The 24,343-nt window shown below is 44.9% G+C and overlaps 1 protein-coding gene and 1 long non-coding RNA gene across 2 annotated transcripts in view; one reads left to right on the forward strand and one right to left on the reverse strand.

The window, feature by feature from the left end:
* Positions 1-1,847: 1,847 nt before the first annotated feature.
* The window catches only part of setbp1 (SET binding protein 1), a 51,210-nt gene continuing 28,714 nt past the window's right edge, over positions 1,848-24,343 (reverse strand). The window contains exons 3-7 of the mRNA XM_008418821.2: positions 18,526-18,932; positions 15,973-17,886; positions 15,519-15,726; positions 14,367-15,432; positions 1,848-7,853 (exon numbers count right to left, since the gene is read on the reverse strand). Coding sequence (XP_008417043.1) covers positions 7,345-7,853; positions 14,367-15,432; positions 15,519-15,726; positions 15,973-17,886; positions 18,526-18,932 — 4,104 coding nt within the window. The 3' untranslated portion in view covers positions 1,848-7,344. The remainder of the gene's footprint in view (positions 7,854-14,366; positions 15,433-15,518; positions 15,727-15,972; positions 17,887-18,525; positions 18,933-24,343) is intronic.
* On the forward strand, positions 21,817-22,711 carry LOC103470401 (uncharacterized). The gene is made up of 2 exons (XR_534474.2): positions 21,817-22,241; positions 22,333-22,711. It is a non-coding gene; the product is annotated as an uncharacterized LOC103470401 (long non-coding RNA).

The raw sequence follows: 24,343 nt of genomic DNA on the forward strand, positions 1-24,343 counted from the left end.
AAAAGCCCATTTATTTTAGGAACTTTGTCAACTACACACAGTTGGATGTTGGAAAACTTTTATTTCTGTTGATTATGATGATTTTTCACCCACATGTAATGAAAACATCACATTTAAAGTTATAACATCAGATTAATAAGAAACTATTTTTAAGAACAGAAATGCCAGCTGAATGAAAAGTATGTTTAATACCTGCTTCAAGGTTATTTTCAAAAGGTACTTTTAATCTGACTAACAAGCCTCTGAACGTTTATCCTAATTTATTGAATATGGATGTAATTTAGCAGGTTGATGTAGTAATTTAATGTTATCTTCACATATTTTCCAGCCTTTAATAAACTTTATTACTTTAATAAATTCATGCTTATGGTTTTGGATGATTACACAGTTTATTTCTGAGTGTTATTGGTCCCTTCCTGAAGAACATGGATCTGAGACACTGATCAATTTTCAAACTATTTCATGAGTTTAAAAAAGCCCTTTACCTCTCTGCAGAACTGTAAGGCCCTCATTAGTCATGGTAATGAATGATTTGTCAAAATAATAAACATTAACTTGGCCAATGTTTTGTAATAAAATCTCTGAAAGGTTAAAAAAAATTCTCAAAAATACTTGAAATTTGATTCTGGAAAAGTGTAGGATTCAGAATTTGTAGGAGCCCAGCCCAAAATTATTCAAACATCTAACAAATTTAGTTAAAAAGAATCTTTATTCAACAAAGGAGTTTGTTCCAGATAAGAAATGAGATGGCCATCTCATATAATATAAAATAAAGTCAAAGGAGGTTTTCTATCAGATTTAATTCAGGACCCCGGCTGGGTCACTCCAAAACCTTTACATTACTTCTAGTCCGAAGACACATGTTGCCAAAATAAAGTGAAAAATCTTTAAACTTAACTCTGCAAGGGGTATTCTGTAGATACTTCCCTTTTTTAAAGACATTACTCATCAAGTTTCATATTGTGGATGTATGTTTGTGTCCATAGTGGATGCAGGGTCATGAAACCAACTTTAATAGCAAAGTTGGTGGAAAAAAAAACAAAAATCCATGCATTGAAGCTGAGATTGATGAGCCTGTTTTTCCCCCTGGTTAAGGAGCGCATCCATCATGCAGGATACATTTAGCACGGCTGTTTCACCTTCATCCATCTCATCCTCCCTCACGTGAAGAGCAGGGTGGAGACGAGCCATGTGGGCTCGTTTGCAGCCATCAGAACAGAGTGATTTGGGTGCAGGCTCGCCTCTCCTCTGACTTCTTTCCATCGGAGTGGGATTTTTTTTTTTGCAGCACAACATCAGTGGTGCCAACAGCTCCATCAGCACCACCAGATGCACTGAGACACATTTGGGCAGCTCACTCTGCAACCATGGTAACAGGAGATTTTTACTAGTTGGCGGCAGCCAATAGCGGGGCACTTTTCGCTCACCTCCGTCCAATGACAGGACAGCCTCCAGCCCGGCCCACCTCGAACTGACACCGAAGGGGTTGTGCAAAAACGATTTCGAGATTGGCTAACGAGAACGGAGAGAGGATGTGTGCGCGCGAGTGTGTGTGTGTGTGTGTGAGAGAGAAATTCTGCAGTATAATCTGATGAGGGTTCCCTCTCATTTACCTGCAACACTGTAGAGTAGGACTCATTCAGAGAGAATCTTAAATTCAGCAGTGCAGTAACCCCGCTGCTTTCATCTCGCTCCATCACACCTCCCCACACACGCACACACACCCCCACGCGCACACACACACATGCAGGAACAGAGGCAAATCTCAGCATGTGACCAAGCAGTTTTTAGGGGAACAGAATAACAATACAATCTCTGACAGAAAGAAGAAAGCACGAACCACTGCGAGCTGTCAATAAAGTCATTTATTATTTCACACAATGGATAACATGAACAACTTCAACTGTAGTTCTTCTTAATAAGTGCTCAAGGCTGCCAGCCAACAGAAGGGTAGCAAAGAATGAGCATTTCTTTTTAAGGAAAGAGGAAATAAAATAATAAAAAAAGAACCTACAAGATCATGGAAGAGAAACATGACCAAAAGCATGCCAGCAGACATGGATATACATATATAATACAGGTATATATGTGCTTAAGACATATATCTGTATGCTGGCAAATGCAAATACAAAATATATGTGTATGCTTACACATACATACTGTGAGGAATATATGCATATGCATGTGCATCTAGTATTTACTCTATATGTCAAATATTTGCAGTTTTTAATATTCATACAATGTACAAAAATGCCTCATGAATTAAAAAATCCATTACAAAAAGAAACATATCAAACAATGTACAAGTCTTGGTTCAAATTCAATTGAAATTCAACTTGTCTAAAATATTTATGCATACAATCAAAATTGAGCATGCAAATAAAGGAGAGCCACTCTAGAAAAAGGTTTCAAATACACAATGTATACAAATTAAAATATGCCCACGCTGTTAGAAGAGCTCACTTTGTGCTCTACAGAAGTACGTTTATTGGTTTTCTCAGTGCCTCGTCTGCACTCTCAGTTCGGAACAACGTTATAGCTTCGAATGGGAAACAGATGCTGGAAGGATGACAACTTTTATGACTCCATGATATGACCCCCCGCCCTCCCTACCCTCCCTCACTCCAGGTGTCAGACTCCCATCACTGCATGCGATCAGGGGAATAAGACCAGAACGTAGTTGCCAGTTTGTCTCGTCCCACATGGTGTCCCTGTGGACTAATTGTATATTTAATGCAATATTACTGTAAGCTCAAACGCTGCTTACAAGCTTGATTTCAGTGCCTTACAAAACTATTTATACCCTTTCACATTCTATCCTGTTAAAACTGCAATTTTGTGGGGATTTTATGCGACAGAGCAACGCAAAGCAGCTCTTATTCGTGAAGCAAAAGGAAAATGATACATGGTTTTCAAAATAGTTTCCACATAAAAACACTGAAAGTGCAGCACGCCTCAAGTTTGATACCCTTAAATAAAATTGGATGACCCCAGCGGCCATTAGAAGCAAACTGCTGAGCAAAAGGATTTCACTTATTGTCAGTATGAAGCCAAACTTTCTGTACAGGCCTCAGATGTTTGTTAGAAAACATTGGTGAACAAACGTCATGAAGACCAATTCCACTTAATTCATCATATGGAAATGAAAAGACTAAAACCTACCAAGACATGACCGTCTATCTAAACCGACAGGCTGCCAAGGGGAGCATTAACAGGGGAGCAGCTGAGGGTACTTTGGCAACACTTGCAGGAATACACAGTTAACAAAGAAGCGTTTATCAACGGGAATATCATAAATCATGTTTTCATAACGGTGAGATATGGTTGTGGCAGCATCATGATGTGGGGAAGTTTTACTTCAGTAGGGACGGGAAACATGGCAAGAGTTCAATTCCAGCAGGACAAAGACTAAAAAACAGAGTGAAAAGTAGATCCAAGCATATTCTTGTAGTAGAGTGGCCAGGTCAAAGTCCAGACCTATAAATGAGCTGAGCTACATAGACCTGCAGCACAAGGCGACTCTTCAAAATATTGCCTAACAGGGGCTGAATGCAAATGACAGCCACAATGTCCAGTTTTGTTTTTTTTTTGTAAAAAGAAAACCATGTATCGTTTTCCTTTTATCTCACCAATATCAGCCTGAAACAACATCCACTGAAGTTTGCGGTTATGAAGCGGCAAAACGTAAAACGTTTGACCAGCTGAGCCAGACGGGCTGCTAACAGGACAGCATGAATCCCCACTCACAACTACATCTCCTCTGAAGTCTCCGAGTCGACTGAAAGCTCTGGACTAGGACAATACTTGTCAGTGTTAAAAGGCACCGGAGCATCGGCTGGTGGAGGAAGAGACGAAACAGACAGGACAGCGCAGACATTACCCGGGGCCTTTAGCGCCACCGTCAGAGACCACCGCCCCACCGCAGCACGGAGGAGTCGATACACAGCTAACCTCCACCAAAGACCCACACAAAGTCCTCTACCAAGGCAAGGCTAAGCACGCTAACATTAGGTTGAGAGTATTTTTGGTGTTTTCCCTTTGAGAGCTCCCCCAACACACACAAGCTTTCTTCGCGCTACAGCAACGCACCTTCAAGCTGCAGGCGGAAGCCAAAAGTCAACAGAGATCCCTATTTTTGGTCCAGTGTACTGCAGTCGGGCCTCTGAGAGCTTTCACAAGGAAGTAAGGAAGATTATTTTAGCATTCTTTGTAAATTAATGAGCTGGGATAATGACCGTACCAAATAGGCATGGGTCGGTACGAGATTCTGATGACACGATGACCTTCAGCAAAAATGTCAGGTTAATAACAAAAAATTTAAATTATAACACCACAGCCTGGCCTAATTGCTTTAAATCGGAACAGAGAAGCAGTTAAAATAATATATTACTACATTTGAAATAACATTAATATTGGATTTTATAGCAAATAGTTATGATTTTCAATTTGATACATAGCTTAGACTAAAAACAAGCGGTTTGAAGGGATTATTGTAGCTTGCCCACTGTGGTTTAAAAATATCATCATATTAACAAGAGTGCTGGGTCGTGCTCCTTTCCACTTCATGGCCATTTGCTTTTCACACCTGGAAAGAAAGTGCTGGTTTTACTTTTCTTGTGAGCAAAAGTGACGAAACCGTCTTCTGTCAATTGAACAATCTGGACGAGGGAAAACCTTCAGCTATTCTTTTTAAAGCTGTCATTTCTTAGAAGCTCAGAAACCGACCCATGCCTGATACCAAGGTACTTTATTTGTGTGTTGGTGGAGACAGGTGGCGCTCTGGCGGGTTGATGGGGGCGGTCTCTGGTTAGGTATTCATGCGCGATGGACACAAAAACACTATTTACAACAAACACGTCAATACTGTAGTTTTACGTCTGTTTAAGGCTGTACTGCATAGAGAGGCAGTAAGTATAATTTTCTTGAAATGATAGTCACTTTCTGCACAACTTTGTCATTATTACAAATTATTACTGGTATTATTCACAATTCTCCTTACATGAGCTCACTTTATTCAGCAAATAAGACCACTTGTTTCTCTTTGTCGCAAAGTGGACCCGGAGCACGGATTTCGTTTAAGGTCACTGAAAGGGGAAATGGCCAGATGCATAGCAAACAATATACGCAAATGTGTGTTTTTTTTTATTATTATTTTCTCCTGACAGCTGCTTCTGTTCCTCTATTTGTCAGATAACTCACTCGTTAGGAGCGAGTGATGTTCAATTCCACATCAAAGACAGCGAGAAGAATCGATATCTCCGGTCAGAAGCAGATCTGACTCAGTGGTTGGTTTTTTTTTTCTTCTTCTTCTGCCACCGCTGCACGGCGGTTTCTAGGTCAGAACATGATGCGCATTAAACACAGCGAGTCCTACCCTTCCAGCTCTGTCAGGATGAAACGATCAGAAAACGAGAAGGACGCCGAGAGACGGCGAGACGTGAGGGGACACAGGCAGCGTCAGGGATCTGATGACATAAGACACGAGGGTCGATATGCACAATCGTGAACATGCTTGGGTCACTCTCGGGAGGGCACTCCTTGCCACTTTCTGTTTCTTCAGTCAAATGCAATCCGTGATAGAAAAGAAACATAAGGCACAAGTTGAGCTGCTGCAACTGAGAATATCACCTGACCCCCCCCAAAAAAAAAACAACCAAAAAAACAAATCCACCGGTCTGAAAACGTTCCCAAAGAAACACTGAACTATTGTTTATGACTGAGAAAAATCCAACCGTGATCCAAAGTCCCATATACTGATAAAATAAAAAAAGAAGAAGAAAAAGGAGTGAAACAAAAGGCTCATTGACACCGAGATCCAACATGGCTACATTCTACAGTGCACATAGGAATGCTTTACATTGCTGCCAATGCGGTGGAGAGTTTGCCAAACGTTAATACTTTCAAATACTACATCCTTACGGAGTTCTAAGACTTTGGTTTCAAAGTCGAAACACTGGATTTGCTTCACTGAAACCAGCTTAAGTAGAAACATAAAAGGGGAGGATGGGGCTGTTAATTGAACTGTCCAATTATGACTTACACTCAGGCTTCATTTGTTTTGTGTTGTTTTTTGTTTTTTAAATCCTTTTTGGCTGCGTGGCCTGCATATATAAATTGATTAAAAAAATAACGCATGCTCTCTGGACCGGACGCCCAACCCAGCGGATGCAAAGAACACATAAGGCTAGAACAAGCATGTAAGTGCTGCATTTTGATTGATGCAAGTGAACGGTTCTTCATAGTGCATTTAACAAACTCTAAAAGTTCAGCAAAAAACACATCCGACATTCCTCTTTTTACCCAAAACATTCCCTCCCCGCCCCGACCCCTGGATACAAACACAATAATGAGCGTATGAATGAATATACGTGGTATTCTTCTGTCTGAAAACATACTTGTCTTGAGTCACACCCATGTCTGTTTTTGGTTATAAAACAATACACACTTTCATTATCTACAATTCTATTTATTATACTGGAAGCCAGTACACATCTATGAGCTGGTTTTTTTCCCATTGTACAAGGCAGGCAACAGTGGACTTTTTTAGTTCTATGTACAGTCGGGGGACAAGTTTTAGCCACCGTATTGCCTTTTGATTCCCTGGCCAGGAGAGGCCTGAGCGAGACGGGAGAAATACACGACAGACAAACTGAAAACAAGGAAGCTCAAGGACTGCAGATTGAAAACATCAGTAGGAGCAAATCTGAGGAGAATTGGGGGTTAAACGGGGAAGATGAGCTGCCAGGAAGTGTGAATTTCTTCGAAAAGTGGGCGAGAAACCTTAGAAAATGATAAGGGGGGTAGGGGGGGATATCCCAGACATGTTAGGGAGGGTTAATTACTGATGTGTTATCCTGCATGTCTCACAAGCTTCCACAAAAAGGCAAAAAATAAGCAGAGCTGCACAGTTTTATATGAACCACCCCCACCCACTTCCCCTTTGCTGGTAAATATATGGCTAAAGCCACATTCAGATACTGTATCGTAAAGTACCATACACGTCACTGTATCAGATACATAAAGAATCACATGAAATCCTACTCTATCATAAGTACCACACACTTTTATAGCATCAGATTCAGTATCGCAGAGTACCGTAGAGTGCCGATGTGAAAACAGGTCCGGAGGATGTTTGAGAAGCCCGTTGTCTGGTCGGGGTTTCTGCAGACGGAGGGAGGCTGTCGCTCCTCCGTTACCGCTCCGCCGCCTGGGCTCCTCTCCACCGACCGGAGGAGGAGATACAAGTCAAAGTGCATCAAAGGGTTCCCGCTTTAAGGGCACTGCATCTGTTAGGCCTCAAGCAGCTCTGATTCTGGTAGCTGCTCTACCGTCAGTTCAGGGCATCTACTGACTGCCAGGGGCCCACAGTTGGTCCCTGCTGTGGCCCCTGCCTCTGCGTTTGCCCTCCTTATTCTCAGGAGGAGGGACGCATCGCGCCTGATGCACCACAGTCTCAATAGTCGCTGCGATGGAGTCGTGAGCGGGGAGCTCGTGAGACTCCAGGGCCAGACTCGGCCTGAGGCTGTGCCGACCCGGCAGGTTGTCGCACCTCTCCAGGACGGGCATCCCCAAAGTCCTGCCGTCACCTTTCCTGCTGACTGGAACGTCCAGACCTCGAGCGTTGGCCCAGACTTCCTCCCTCATGCTGGCCGGCTGTGACTCCTCCAGGGGCTGCTTTCGGGGCCGCCCGGGCCGCCGCTTGATGACATTATTTCCTGTTTTGGCTTGTCGCTGCAGACGCTTGGCACGCAGGATCTTCTGCACGTGATCAAAGTTCAAAGAATGCATCCTCCTGACGTCCTTCTGGATCTGTTCCACCTCACGGCGTTTATACCTCCTCTTAGCGGGGACACCTGGGGAGTAAAAGGGAGCGATTTAGGTGAGTAAATAGGTTGCAAAGCAAGCAGGAGTTTTCATGCAGGCATCGTGTAATTTAGCTCATGGAAGAAGGTCTCTTTTTTTTTTTTGCCTCAAGAGCTTCCTGCTAATTTTGAGATATTCATGTAAGCTTTTCAAAGCCCAGCTGAGCCAGGAGAGCAGATCCTATCCTGTAATTGTCTGCTAGAGAGCAGAGAGGAGGAGATCCTATTCTGCTCGCAGGAAACCCAAAGAAATGTCTCCTTCAACCATTTAATGTGTCGCCACACAGAAACAAACTGGTGCATCTGGAGAACAGGCAGCCAAAAAAGTCACTCACACACACATACACACGCACACACACATCCAAATATCCCCCAGCATCACATAGACACAAAGAGAAAAACACATGTGCACGCATGCAGAAGGCCCCAACATGCAGGAATAATGAATTCAGCAGTTCAGAATGGCTGAGCAGAAGAAACTCGAGCCATATTGTTTCCTTCACACTGATGAACTGGGCAGTGTGCCCTTTACACGCTGTTCCATTCTTTCCCCTTCCCTCTTTCCCATCACTCTCTTTCTTCTCTCCTCTCCGCTCTTCATGGGAGGCAATATGCCGCTCTCTCATTTTCAATTAAACTGGAAACACTGCACCGTTTCATTTCCGTCTTCATTTCACAAACAGCTTCCTGATCTTGGGCCTGTTTCAGTCTCTCTTTTTGTTTTCGATCTTTGTCCCCTACACCGTAACCCCTCCTCCACACACACACACACACACACGCACACACCCAAAAAATTCCTCGTACCCTCTCCTCCCTGTCTGGGCACCGTTCCCGGCGCTCAGAGCTAGCAATAGCCAAAATGGAGGGAGAAGCACAATCGGCCGCTGGTTCCCAAATGGTCATTTCTTGTTTTGGTCCACAATCCTGCTGTTACAGCTTAGCTGGTTTTTGTTGTGATCCAGCACATCAATAAAAGTGTGGTAGGATTGTAAAATAATGAAGTTTATGCACAAGTTAAATGAGAATAGGCATGACATCATAAAAATGAATAAAAATATTCTAATTTAATAGGAACAACATAATCTGTTTTTATTTAATGCAGTTGGTCAATTAGCCCAGAATTGTAACAACTTTTAACATTACTTTAATAAGAGTAACGCAGGGCGTTCAGCTAGTACCCACACCATGTCTAGCCACGCTTTTCACAACCACAAATATCCCCAAATGCTCAATTCAATATTTCCTTTAAGCAGGGGAAAGGTGCAGTAGCCTTTTTTCAGCCAGCTCCCTGACAGTGTGCAGCAACAGGTGGGGGAGGTGCAGCTCTGTTTGATTCTAAGCTCGGTAGAGCTGAAGAAAACTCGGGTGACTCCAGAACCTTTTTTAACGTCTTACTTAAAGGACTTTAAACGGCAGCAGCGGCAGGACAGAAATATTTGAAGCACTTTTGAAACCAGCTCTGGTCTTTACATACACGTTATAAAACGTGTATTAAATGATTTGTGGAAACTCTGCTCCTTTTCTGTTCATGTCTTCTTGTGTCATCACAGTTTACTGTAACTGGGTGAAATATTTAACATAAATCTACGTTCAGATCCGTGTGAGGCTAAGAGGCTCGTCAGAGAACGGTTCGCTGCGTGTGCGTTTATTTTAGATTATTCCCATTTTCATAGTTGTTCCTCCGACAGTTTTCAATGAAGATAAAGATATTCTTCAATAATGGTAGTTTTAATTTTTCAATTATTCTTTTTCTAAATTGTTTGTTTACCTCTTTGCCCAATAATATCCCCATTTAATATCTTCTTGGCTCCATTTCAGAACCGTAAAAACACAATTAGTAGCTCTGTATTTAAACCCAAACCGTTTCACATCAGGTTTCACTTTGTTGCTGGGTATTTCCATGAATTAAGGTGTGTTATATAGAAGAAAAAATGCTTAATTGTCATCATAATTTTGTTTCATTGTTAATTTTCTCAAATCTTTGTAGTAGACTTTATTTCAATATATTTTGGGCTAATTGACTATTTAAATGACATGAATCATTATGATTGCTGATGAATCCAATGCCATCTTAAGGGATTTTGTACAAACATTTTATTTTTACTACTTATTTGAGTAATATAACTGTACTTACTTTAAGCAGTGTTTAGTAAATAACATTAAATCACCGTCAAAGCACATAAAAAAAAAATACAATCCTCCGGATGTTTGCGAATTATTGCGTGGCTGAAACATGCATTTCATATCGGACCAGCACCAGTTCGTAATTCTGAGTGGAAGTGCTCCCGCTGTGACTTCACAAATAACACAAGAAGGTGTGGAGTTTTGACTAATAACATTCAAGCTGCTTATATCAGCTGTATGCTGTAAATTTTCACTACGGTTGCCAAAAAAGTTAGAAGGGGCAGTGAAATTAGTGACTGCAGAAAGCACTCAGTAGCAGCGGTTTATGAGCTGCACAGAAGTGAGCACACACGCACACATGCACACTACAAAGTAGCAGAAATTTATGAGCTCCATACACGGAACATAAAACCGATGACCTTCACCGGCGCGAGGGACTCTACAGCGTCGAGGACCTGTTCCTCTGAGGAGCAGAGAGGCATCCCCACCTCCACGGCCCGCTTCGTATCTGACTGGCAGGATAAAGTCATCCTCCAAGCATGGAATACGATGAAAGTTATTTCAGGTTCTGTCTGCATGCAGATGTTGTAGCGTCATGTGAATCGGCCTTCCTGGCTGTTCTCGCTTCTTTCCAGATGTTTTAGATATTGATCTTCGTCCTCCGGCGTTCTGCTCTCGCTCCGTCTTACATTTTCCTTATCGTCTTCTCCTCATGCGCTCTTCTTCTCCTCAATATTTATGTCTGTTTATGATTTTAAAAGCTACCTCTGCTGCGGCTGCACTTTTCCCCCTCCATCAGGTTTTCATGGGAAATGTGAACTAATCTCATTTAAGGATGAGGTAAGCAGACAGTGTTCTATGCTTTACAGACATTAAGCTTCTTTTTTTTTTAAATACCGCATCTTGGCTCTGCTCATTACAGGAGCATTCTGTCATTTAGTAAATGAAATCGTGCATTTATGCAGTTATTCATGCAAAAGATTGACCGAGTCCAGAGTAGTAAACAAAGCCAATTATATTTTCCACTGCATCATTCCTGTGGTTTAAAGTAATTTTAATGACATACAAAAAAAAGAAAGAAACACAGAGAAATTATTTTTTCTACACATACTATACAACTGTAACTAGAGAAACTCCAACCATGCTGGGCAACCATGCAATTAGTAATATTAACAAAACAACCTCAGCAATGCCAATGTGGAAAACAACTTTTGACACATTCGCTACTGCAATAAAAACAATAATAAATCAACTGACTAGAATAGTTGCGACCAAACGTAGATCTGCCGCTACAGTCAAAGTTTTAAAAAGTTTCGGTTTCACACCGGCAGAAACTTTCTGAATGCCTCTCCTCTGGTTTAGAACCGATTTAATGAGATTCCAGAGTAAACGCCTAACTAAACAAAAATGGCTCCAACTTCATGAGGCTTAAAGGGATCTAGCATTGCTGCAGCCCACTGTTGCTGCACACTGCTGATCAGATGACTGAATAAAGACGCCTTTTTTTTTTTTTTTTTTGCATATGATTTGGACTTTTTGAAATATTTCTGGAAGTAGAAAAACATTATTAAAAATTATTAAAGGTAACAGAAAATATTCAAGTAACTATAATATTTTTAGCAACCATTTTGAAACATTTTACAGAGCAGCTTCTTCTAACTACTGGATTTGAAATCTGTTGTGAATTTTGCAGGTTGTGGATGATTTTCTTTTTTTTTTTTTTTTTTTTCCCCCCCTCCCCGTCCGTTTACGTGCCTGCATGTGCAAGCGCGCGCAGCAGAACTCATATGCACACGAGCCTGTATTTTAATTGGACTAAGGCGGTGAAGTGAAGCAGTAAGTCATGCTAGAGAAGGGGCAACGGGAATGGGGAATAGAGAAGGTAATCTGGGAGGAGGGGGAGACGGGGGTGAGAGGCAGAAAGGAAGTAAGTAGGAAGGAGAGAAGCAGGGGGGGGAGAAGTGGATGTGAGAGCTGTGGGAGCAAGGTAGAGGAGGAGAGCAAGGGCAAGAGCCGCAGAAAAGGCAAAACTGGAGGAAAAAAAAAAGGGTAAGGATGTGCAGGAGTAGATGAGGTACTATAACGATAATATGGAAGAGGTGGGGGTGGGCTGAGGGGCCGCGCATATGAGTCATCCGTCCTGGATCCCCTGGGGTGAGGGGGGTGCGTTCTGCCCGAGCCCCTGGCTTCTCCTCCCCACCACTGGACTGGGCCCCAGTCATTAAATCCCTGGCTCCCAGCCAGCTCTTTTAACACAGGCAAGAGCCTTTTACGGCGTGTCTGTAGAAAATAAATCACACTGTGTGAATAATATATCTCTGGCGAACGCATTGGCAGGAGAGAAGGAAGAGAGGGAGGGAGGGGGACGGAGAGATCGGTGAATTATGGTTGTCTCCCATGCATTACGTTCTCTTTATCCCCGGCCAGATGTGCTCGGAGACAGCCAAATACAGAATGTAACAAATTACACATTGCTCTCTGAGAACGCGGACCTAACCTGCACCCGAGTTTATTTATAAACAACAGCAGCTTTTGCAGGTACCGCATCTTTAGTCAAGAAAGCCCTATTAGCTCTGCCTGCATGGAGACACAGAGCGTAGCAGATGTCCATTATCACTGAGCTAGAGAGTGATCTCAATCTGCCGATGTTAACAGTCCAGTAACCTTGGCAGGTTAAGATCCCACACAGCTGCTTTGTAACAACACATGTGCATCCGCTCTCCCGTCACCGGCGTCGGAGCAATTAGTGGCTATGCGGCAGATTGGGCTTTGTTGTTTACATGCAGTGTTCATCGATGAGCATGTGCGAGAGGGAAACTTCATTTCCCTTTGAAAACTTCCTGGTTGCATGTGGGTTCAGTCAGGATCTCAGTGCGACGGGCCTACTGGGCGGCACCGACACAACAGGTGCAACTCGGCGCATTAGTTCGTTTAGTTTTAGTAGTTTGGTTCAAAATGTTGAACTGATGCACACGTCTCCATATTTCTGTTGAGGAATATGGCTTACAGTTAAATGAAAAGCAAGAATTTAGTTTCCCAGGTTATTAGAATGTCTTATGAGATCATTAATAACAGGAATATTTTAATGCCGACATATCTGCCTGCTGAAAAGTAAGTATAGGAGATGAGCCTTCAGTCAGGGCTCCCTGTGCATGAATAACTGGATCACTGCAGCGTGAGGTTGCTTTGATAGCAGCCTTCAGCTGGTCTGAGTTCCTGGATGTGGTGTCTCTCGTCTTCCTCTTGATGATGAGCCACAGATTCTCTGTTGACCCTGAACATCAGGCAACTCTACTTCAGACTCTGAGAACTTCATTTCCAAATGAATGAATTAATCAATCAATCAATCATCAGAAGATCGCCAACCCATTGTTGTTAATATTCAAGTTAAATGTAAAATTTACTTTCATTTGAAGATGAGACTTTTGGGGTTCTCTGGTTCAGCAGTATTTTGTGAGTCTTCTCCCATGGGAGGGCATTTATTGTGTGTTTTTTTTTACATTTCTTATTATGATAAGAATTCAGATATATTGTTATGACAAATTTCAGTTCTTGATGGTAAATAATGAAAAAAAAAACTGACAGTATGACATTAATGTTATTTTCACCATTTTCTCCACTGTTCCATAAGAGCAACAATAAGTACCAGTAAATGTGAAAACACGATTAAAAGCGGTTACTGTGTAAATGTTAGTGATATAAATCACACTTTTTAAGTAAGTGGTGTCCTGAAGAAGCCTGTTTCAAATGGGAATGGTTTCAGGAACTGTATTTGTGTTTGGGGTGCCATTACTGCTGTGCCATGCAGTCACAGTCATACCAAAAACAGAAATAAATAGTTTTTTTTTATCTATCCTTATCACAATAGCACAAAAAGCAATACATCTATATCGCCTACCCTTATTTCCCCCTTCACTTTCCTTTGGGCTTTCAGTGTAGTTTGGTAATCTGGCTCTACTTGTTGCGTTTTATGCTCTATTGATGTCCTATGTATTACCTTTCTTTTCCTCAGCTGCTCTGTCATCTAACACACCTTTGCTCTCTACCACTTTCCTTCCACTCAACTTTCCATTAACATGCCTGGAAACAGTAATCCAGTCAGCTTCTTTTAAATTTACTTTTTGTGACTAATCCTTCTTGTGTGTCAATGACAGGTAATCAAGCCTTATGACTGTGTAAAATAACATTTTCCATTAGTAAGAATCCCATAAATATTCTAATTTTGTGAGTCACTACAGTTCCACATTTTAGACCACAGTACTAAAATAAGTTAACCTTTTAATGTTCTGACATATTCAAATGTATGCTGCGTTGTTTGAAATCAAAGAGTGAGTGCTTTCTCTTCAGAAACAAACAGAAAGGTCGCAATGTGACACTTACCAGTGAGAGCTGGACTAGAGCACTCGTTCATCTGCTCCGGCTGCTGCCTGGCCGTTTGGAAAGACATTAAGCCCTGATCTCCGAAGACAGCGAGCCTAGTCCTTCTGCTCCTCCCGGCACACTCATCCTCCCGTAACCCCGAGAAAAGGTCAGAGGCCGCCTCCAACCGCTGCGATTGGCTGCCGTAGCCGCTCATGAAGCCCTTAGCAGGCTGTGCAGTCTGACGGGAGTGGAACTGGCCGTCGGCGAGTGCATGGCCGGACAGCTGGTCCGACTCGAAAATCCCCAGGCCGGACCCCAGGTTGGGGCCCCTCACGTTGCCCCTCTGCTTCTCCAGAAGCTTTGAGGAACCCTGACCGGCCAAGTCCCTCCTCTCGCTCAGCATGCCGAGCCGCACGTTGGTCTTGGCGCCGCTGAAAAGTCCGCCCAACTCCTGGCGGTCCCGCGGGGAAAGGAGAGGCTCGTCCTTGTGCTTGTGCTTGTGTTTGTGCTTTCTCTTATGAAGGCGGACCCCGGCCAGACCGCCTGCACTGCCGCCGCTCAGGGAGCCCAGAGCCTCCGATCTCACAGTGGGGCCCTGCAGGGGGCCACTGGCACTGCGGATTTTCGCCCCCACCTGCAGTTTGGGGTGCCCGCTCGAGAGGAAGGCCTTTGGCGGTGGGACGGCGGGCCTCATGAAAGGAGACGGGGGTGCAGGCCCGAGCGAGTGGTGGGGCAGGTAAAACGGTGGCGTCGGGGGGAAGTAGCCTAGATTCAGAGGAGGTGCGTAAGGCATCGCATACGGCGCTGCATAGTAATTCCCCCCTCCTAGCGCATAGCCATATCCGGGGACAAACGGCAGCTTGGATGTGATCGGTTCGCTGGCTTTGGCCGGACGGCCACGCCTCCGTTTGGCCTTCAGGTCTGCACTCCTGCGCAGGTATGAGCCGGAGTCGCAAGCGTAGGAGTCGTAGCTGAGCGGGTAGTAATGGTGAAAGTTGAGCCGGAAGATAGACGGGTACGGATGCTGAGGGTAGCAGGTGTACAGCCTGTGAGAAACCCGCAGCTGCTGGAACTTTAACACAACCTGGAAGGCACAACAACATCATCACACCGGCTTAGCACTCACACTTTATCGCAGATGAAACAATGTTTCATGACGCCGTTACAAACCTCTTCCAGTTCAGAGAGAAAGTGAAGATGGTCCCGAGTCTGCAGGCATTTCCTCTTCCTCCGGTGATGTTTCTGCTTCTTCTCCTGCTGTGACAGATAGTTGTCCACGGCAGTAACCTTTCGTTCACAGCGCGGTCTGCTCCCCCTGGTGGACGTATCCAGAGCGGCGGCCTCCGGGGATTCGAACCCGCAGAGATCAAACGAGTACCTGCAAATACACGGCAGGAAGTTCAGAAATTGTAAACATTAGAGTGAATGTAACTTGAAAAACAGTAGTTAGCAACCTTCCCAAACTTTGTCAGGTTACAACCAAAAGTTTGAATGGGATTTTATGTGAAGAGAAAATTCAATATAGTCTCCAAAATGTTCAACAGATAAAAAATATGGAAATTATCTATATTTATGGTGATACAGCTAAATCAATGGTCGGCAACTTTTGAACAGTTTACTGTACCTGCGACGAGAGGCGGGACCCTTTTCGGTTTGATCCGAGGTGCTGTTGTTGTCTGTCCCGATCCCGCTGTCGCTGGGGATCGTCTCCTCGCTGTGGGACTCGCTGATGGGGGACAGGGTCACCTCCTTCACCGACGCCCCCTCCGACAGGTGGGAGGGTGAGTTAGCCAGGAGGCGAGGAGGAGAAAGTTTCCAGCCGCCAGAGAGAAATCCTCTTCCTGACGGTTTGGTGGGCAGGGCTGAGATGGGCTGCAAACTGGGCATGGTGGCGTCTGTGTTGCTGGCTCTCAGCGACGGAGCGCATGAGCTGGGAGACGAGTTGGTGGAAGGCACTGCAGGGCTGTCGTAAAAACTGGACATGGACAGAGACATCTGAGGCTTGTCCCTGCTAGCTTTGAGGGCCACAGAGCCTTGGGTCTCCGCTCTGGGCTTACGCCCTCGCTTCTTACCGATGTAGATGGTTCCTCTCTTGCTGACATTGATCTGCTTACCCAATCGAGCCTCAATGGTCGTCGCCATGGCGCTCATGGCTGAGGTAACTGGAGCAGAAGCCGACTTCAGAGCCAGAGAGCCGTTCTGACTGGATCCAGAGAGGATCTCGTTCAGGATGCTTTGCATTTTCCCAAGCTTGGTCTTGATCACCGCTCTGGGATGACCTCTGCCTCGCTTTATCTTCAGACTGTTGAAACCGTCGCTGGGAGACGAGGATGCCGCGTGCACCAGCGGGTTCAGCGTGTGCATCTTTCTCCTGCGACTTATCCCCGGGTTGGACTCCTTCGCCAGCGGGCTCGGAGGTGAGGTGGACGTGCCCTCATGAATCGTCTCGACGGTCAGGAGCGGCTGCTTCTTGGGACGTCCACGCTTTCTCTTGATGGGGGCGTGGACGGTCAGGCTATCGGTGTTGGTGTAGAGAGGACTGGAGGGGGTGATTGGGAAGGCAGAGGGCGGATCTGACAGAGCGGAGGGGCTGCCCATGCTGTCTCTCTGAGGGGAGGTGAGAGTCGTATGACTTTTAGCTTTCAGGTAGGACCACCTTTCGTTGGCCTTGGTTGGCCTGGAATTGGCTGCAGGGCTGCTCCCAGTACTGGGACTGGGACTCAGGTCCATCCTCGGTCTGGGACTTGGACTTGGACTGATGTTAATCCTGGATTTAGGGCTGGACGTTGGACTCAAGCTAACTCTAGAGCTGGGGCTGGGGAGTCTGGGGTTCATGCCAAGACTGGGTTTGTTGATCTGATTGTATGTTGCCTCTCTGAGTTTCAGGGAATCTGTGAGGCTCTTGGGTCGGCCCACCGGGTTTTTCTTCACCCTGTTGGAGCTCAGATCGGTTTCCAGGTCAGGTCCGCATGTGCCCGCCTCTCCTCTTTCTCCCCTCTCTGCTTTATCCCTCCTATCAGCTTTGTCTGCCTTTTCTACCCTCTCTGCACTGCCGTCCCTGTGACTTGAAAGTCGAGAATCATTTTTGTGGACCTCTATCTTGTGTGCCATTTTAGGTTCTGGGGGTCCGGCCGGGGGCTTCTCTGGAGTATCCAGAGTCTGCTGCTGGGACCGCTCCTCCATGGAAAACGACTCATCAAATGAAGACCTCCTCCGCCTTTTTCTTCCTTTCCCGTCCTCCGCCTGCACAGGCATTCCTCTCTCTTCTTCATTGCCTCTCCTCCCGGTGTTTGCTTGGTCTCGCTCGTCTTTCCTTCGTTCCTCCCTTGCTTCCTGGAACTGCTCAGCCGTCCCCTCTTGCCTGTATCTCTGCCTCTCTTCAGAGTTAGCGGGGCTCTCCGACTCTCTCTCCGACTGCCTTCCCCAAGGTGCATCAGCGCACTGGGGGTTTGTGAACATCCTCTGAGAGTCTTTCCTTCCATACTTCCTCTTGATGTTTCCAAAGAGCTGTTCACTGACCTCCTGCAAACCCTTTCCCCTACGGAGAGGGGGATGCACGAAAGAAAGATTAAGTTTCATACATTCAACAATCATCTCGAACAGTGCATCTATACAGCAGGGATGTCCAAACTATTTGTCACATGGTAATAAAGCATGCGATTACTTCAGTTAAGCAAATAAAGTAGTCAGATTTGTTGCTGAAAAGGGATGTGTAAATTATTCTAGATCCAAAACTTAAAAATGGTTATGCACATTTGCCTTAATAAAAATAATTGTGCAAATTTCCTAGGTTTCACTTGGGGGAAAAAAGAATGCAATTAAGTAAAATCTGATCAATAACATTAGGATTTAGGTCACTCTTTCTTTGAAAAGGTTTGCTGTATTAAATTTATGAAGTTAATTAATAGCACTTTGGGGTGCAGCAAAGCTTGCTTTTGAGCAAAAGTCACTGGTTCTGGCAAGAGAATGCAAAAAGCGGGGTTATTTAATACAATATTTTACATAGTGATAATTTTTTCTCAATTCATAGAAAGTCTCCACCTACATCAAATATCTGTGCTGGGGGCCCAAATTTGCATCTTTATGGAACTGAAGTCAGGATACACAGTCAGTCCAGGGGTCTGCAAGTGGCCCCCAGGCCACATATTGGACACCCCTGATGCCCATCAAACCCTACCTGCTCAGTGAGGTGAGGTTGAGAATGCTGGCGTCTGTGACCACCGGCAGCTGCAGGTCCGGAGTCATTGATCTCTGAGGAGACGGGCTTGAGGTCGCCACCCGGGAGTAAGGCTGCGTCGTGTCGAGCGAAGAGCCTCTGCTCCCTCCCGCCAAGTCTCCGGATGACTCGACGCCGGCCGGTTGCCCCGGCAAGGAAAAAGCTGCCGCAGACGTGATCCAATCGGGACCGATTTGGTGCTGCTGCATGTGACTGTGCTGGAACTTCTGACTGAGGCCATGCTGCGTTTGCTGGGCGCTGGAGAGAAGGGCGCCGCGCGGCTGGTGTTTGGGTGGAGCGGGATCACCCAGTAGCTGCAGAAGACCCCCCTCTCTCTGCTCAGGCATTCTGAACTGGCGCTCGTAAGTCTGGAGACAAGAGAAGACAAAAGAATCTCACTGTTTACTCAGAGAACCAGAGAACAACTTACAGCAAACAGCTGCAAGGGACAGACTGATAGCTGCATGGGTAAATAGAAACGACTACCATCACCATTCAGTTAGCTTAGTGTACATTTTTCATTTTGTAAGCACTCTTTGAATGAGTGAACCACGGAGTTCTGATATGACATTCATCTCTATTCATAGTAAAACCGAGGATTTTAATACATCTTTTGTGTGAGAGCAAACAATGCGCAGCAAAACAAAGGCCTTGTTTACAGAGCAATTAAATTCCTGTGGCAAGGATGTTTCATGCTGTGAGAGCAGGGAGGGTAGAGTTGGAGATGTTTGAGCTCACGCAGTATCGCAGTAGCTAAACCCAGCCTCGTCGCCGCACCTTTCTGACTCAGATCTGGACTTCATTTGTATCTTTTTGATTGTCAGTTGAGTGTCAAACAAATCGAATGTTTAACCGTTAGAAATAAATTTTCAAAGTCATTCATTCCCCTTTGAACATTTCCACATTTTGTCATTGATAAGCTTCTATGCATGTTATTGGGATTTTGCATGGGGAGAAAGAAAAAAGGTGTGTTTCTTTTACATGTTTTACTAATAAAAATATAGAATTGGTGCTTAGCATTTGTTTTCACTCATGCTTTCTCTCTTTGCTCTAAATAAAATTCCACGTTTGACAAATTGTCAAGTCTTTCATTCTCTAGACGTGCAGAGAAAATATTTACTCAAGAAAGACTCATTACAGATGCCTGCCACACTTTTCAGATTATTAGTTGCAAAATACGTTGAAAACCTATCTATGCTTTTAATTTGAAACTACTTTGTGTTGGTCTATCGCATAAAATTCCAATAAAGCACATTGAAGTTTGTGGGTGTTAAGTGGCAAAAGCAATTGGTTTCAATACTTTATCAAGGCATTGTACTTAATGCATAAGCTACATGTGCAAGACCTCAATGTGCTGCATCAGACAAGACAACCGTGCCTAATGTATCACTGCTGCATAATCAGTGTACCGCTGGAAGATGAGAAATAGAGCAGCGGATGGCCTTTGTGGTTTAGCCTGTTATTAACAGACTCAGTATGACGCAACGAGACACTGTTACTGCTGCACAGCAGGGAGATGTAACCTAACCACAGGTTTGCCTCTCATGGTCATGCACACACACACGTCGACGCGCCAGTGCACACACAAAGACACCCTCACACTTCCATACAGTCAATTTAAGTTTTGAACGGTTTAAAAAAGAAAAACAAAACAAACAAAAAAAAAAAAAAAACGAGTTCTCTATACGGAAACACAAAATGCGTCTATGCGAGCAGGTGCTCTGCAAATACGTTGTGTGAAAACGTGTAATGCACACACAGGGCATTTGTACACCCTCCATTGTTCACTGTGTTAACGTTTGCTCCTGCTTTCATCTGCTCAATCCCCTCAACACTTTTCATGCCATCTTGTCTTCTATTGGAAGTCAAATAGTGAGAGTTGTTTCCAGAGTCTGTTCACTGGCAAAGCACAGAAACACACACACACACACACACACCCACACACCCACACACACACACACACACACACACACACACACACACACACACACACACAGCAAGTTGCACAGCACATGGGAAAAAAAACAAAACACGCCCAGGCAAACAAACACTAAGCAGCGTAAATGATTAACAAAGCCAGCAAATGCATGCACTTCAGCGCACACCCATGCTGCCATTTATCTCAAAGCTCACAGAGTGTGTGCATGCGCACGCACTGACACCAGAGAGGAGAGCTGGAGAGTCCAGAGAGGAGTAAGATGACAGGCACCTGATACACGCTCGCTTTCTCATTTAACCTGTCCTAGAAAACCTGCTGCTCTGGGTTAAAGGAGGGCAGCCATGACAGAGACAGATACTAAGGGGAGCGGGGACGTCGGCGGGGACGTCGGTTTAAGACAGACAGTCTCACACACATATGCACCATACACATCCTCCCCACCGACCACAAAGCAACCACAGAGAGATAATAAAAGCGAGGAAACATGGAGGCAAAAGAGGGGAGAAATAAGAAGACAAAAATACAAATGGTGCTCCAGCACCACCAGTACACACACCTCCCCTTTTTCCTGGTTGAGCCTGGGTTATATTGGCACCAGTTCAGCTTTTTGTTCTTAGTTTCCTCCACCACCCCCCCACCCCGTCTCTGTGTCTCTCTGTGTGAGGCATTTCCAGGGAAAACGCACACACTGTCTGATATTCACAGTCAGATGTAAATAGCGGTCATAAAGAGTGAGCTGCCGGTACTCAGGGCTGTGTTTTAGTCAACAAAGTGGATCTCAGAGTTGTGCTGGGCTCTTTGTTTCCAGATAAGGTCAATGTCAGCCTCAACCTGACAGGCGTTCAGCTGAGAATAGGCACGGGCTGCTAGGAGATGGATGAAATACCTCAGTTTCATCAAACAGTTATCACTATAGAGAGGATTATTATGTCTAATATCAATCCAAGGCCCTCTACTGCTAATTTCCAAAAGCTTCCTGGACAATCAGAACTTCAGGGAAACATCTGTGGCATCTTATTTCAAACAAGGCTGTTTAATTCCTTCCTTCGGCCACATCAGGTTCTCTCTGTCTGTCTGCAGGACTGGTCTCTCCTGGTACTGGCTTTTGGGCAGCCATGCCTCTGCCAGTCCTAAGTGTGTGAATGAAAGATTTGCTACATTTTCTTTTTGATGCGCTTTGCTTTCACTCTTGCGCTCTTTAAGACGAACCAAACCCTTTGAAGAACCTGTTCACCTCCTCGCCTGTGGTGGCGCTGCACCACGAACCAGTGAAGGAAACGACAAGAAAACCTCTGAAGAAAGCATCAGCACAACTTCCGTCTTCATGAAATGTAAACAAACAAACAAACAAAAAAAAAAAACTCGCAAATTTGTTTTGGATGCCGTCCCCTGTATTCCACCTTCTGCTTTTGGAGCGGTCTCCGGTCTGCTTGGCGTTCATTCGGATTGGGTCCGAGTTTACCTCAACCGAACCGAGAAATGCGTTTTTAGGCTGACCAGAGTTTGCTGTTTTTGCTCTCTGCTGCCCTTTAACAACTCTGGCAGCGGGCTGAAAACTGCTAAACATGGATCTGTTGCTCCTAACCAGAATATTCGCAATTTCTTTTTGTGTTACTGTTAACCTGCAGGAGGGGGCAGCAGTCAGGAAATTAGGACATCAGCAGCACAAAGCGTGGACTCTGACCTTTTAACAAGCACAAGACCTGCCGTCCGCAACCTTTCCCTCTGCCATCTACAGGTCTCAACCAGCAGAAAGAAGATAAGGATAAAGATCGCTGAAGCACATTCAGTCCTCAGTTCCTGTTGTGCATTTTCCTTCCTGTTGACAGCCTGCTCTGGTCCCAGATCTGCGCACACCTGTAAGACGCCGCCACTGTTCCACCATCGACTCCATGACACCTGAGCGCCCGCCGTTTCTGAGCCGCACACATTCCTCCTTCAGCGGTGATGTAACCATCAGATAAGGTCAGCACGCAGCAGCTCGGGAGGTCATAGATAATATGTGACTAAGTGCTGCAATCACCCAACTGAAAGGCACTTTGCAAATGAGTCAGCATAAATTTACGGACAGATACGTGGGCGTGCGCCTGAACGCATCACTCTCAGCCTCTCAGTGGGCTTTTATAAATTGAGATCTGATCTGAAAGTTAAGTATTGCTCTCGGGGTTCCCACAAATGTTCCAGTAAAAATTTCCACTCCTTCCCAGACTCGAGCCTTCAGATTTTTTATGGCAGATTTTATGGCATTAAGGACATTTCAGCACAAAACATTTAACTAGTTGGGTTTTATTATCTATGTGTTCCACAAATAAAGAAACAACACAAAGCCAAAGTTGGCTTCTGATTCAGCACGGCAATTAAGGGCCATTTCTCTGCTTGTTGGGATCTGGACGGATTAAGATGAGCTCAGTTTCAAATAATACTTGGACTCGCATCTGGACAGGGCCGTCCGAGCTGAGCAGAGGATGTAAAGCCGCTCCAGTCAGCTGAGACTAAGACCCAAGCTTTTTGGTCTGCACCCAAAACCCTGTGGTGGAAAACTAACACAGTGGTGGCAGCATCATGAAGGGGATGCTTTTCTTCATGAAATACTGAAACCTAAATAATCTCCATTTCAAAATCAACAACTCTTGGTCTCAGATCTAGATCTGTTCTGGGATATCAAGGCGATGTAAAATAGAAACAAGATGAAGGAGGTGTAGTCCTTTCAGGTTACACCTTCAATTCATGATCCAGTTTAGTTCTTTGCAACCTGCAACCAACTGAAAAGTCCCCCAGTGGGACCTGGTGGTGGCAGTATCATGTTTCTACAACCACTGATCACAAAGAAGACGTCAAAATGTGAAGAATATAGTTAAAAACAGAGAAATTCTGGGATTAACTGGTGGCAGCATCATGCAAAGTTTTTTTCATGAAAACATTAGCAAGATGTTGAAGTTGGGTTTTAATTGGGTTTGAAGAATTATTTAACATCTTTTTTTGGAGATAACAGAAAATTCAAGCAATTTCTTTTTCAAAATCTTTATGTCCAACCCAACATGCGCTCTGTAAACTGAAACAAAGCTTGTTGACCTGCATATATGCTACTATGTGTGACTAAAAACCAACACTGCACATCACCACCCCCACTGTGACGCATGGTGGTGGGAGCATCATGCTGTGGCTTTCAGATTAGTTCCTACACACCTGAACACAGACTGAAGACTGAAAACTCAAATACATTTTTCCATGCTCAATTTTATTTAATCTAGACTCGATTCTGCTTTTCCAGACTATTTGTGATCGCATGTGAGCCGCGTTCTCTCCTCTCCCAGTCGGATGGCGAGCTGAAGCTTCTTCCCGTCTCGCACAGGCAGACCGATCAGCCCGCTGCACTGGGAAAAGAACACCCTAAACAGGCACACCCAAAAATCTCAACATCCCACCACACGCACACCGGCCCACGCAAACACACACAAACACAGAAATCCTCGTGCCCAGACACACACAATCGCGCTGCCCTTCAAATAGTTTTTCGCAGCCTTTTATTTGGCAGCGCGCCCAGCGGTTAGAGTGTTTCATTTTTCCTGTGTATGGAACTGGGCAGCTGTCCAGGCAAACACACAAAGAGAAAGAGGGAGCGCGGGGGGAGGGAAGAGGCGAAGGAGGTGGGGAGGAGGAGGAGGAGGAGGAGGAGGAAGGGGTGGGGGGCTGTTAGTAAAAGAATGAGAACAGCAGAATGAGAAGGGGGGGGGCAGAAAAACAAGAACAGAGGTGCCTGGACTCGTTTACCGCCACTTTCCTCTGAAACCTTATGATTGATATGATCCTGTCTTTTTCCCTCGCTCTCACCTTGTAGTC

The sequence above is a fragment of the Poecilia reticulata genome, linkage group LG9 (genome assembly GCF_000633615.1).
Source record: "Poecilia reticulata strain Guanapo linkage group LG9, Guppy_female_1.0+MT, whole genome shotgun sequence".
Taxonomy (NCBI): Eukaryota; Metazoa; Chordata; class Actinopteri; order Cyprinodontiformes; family Poeciliidae; genus Poecilia; species Poecilia reticulata.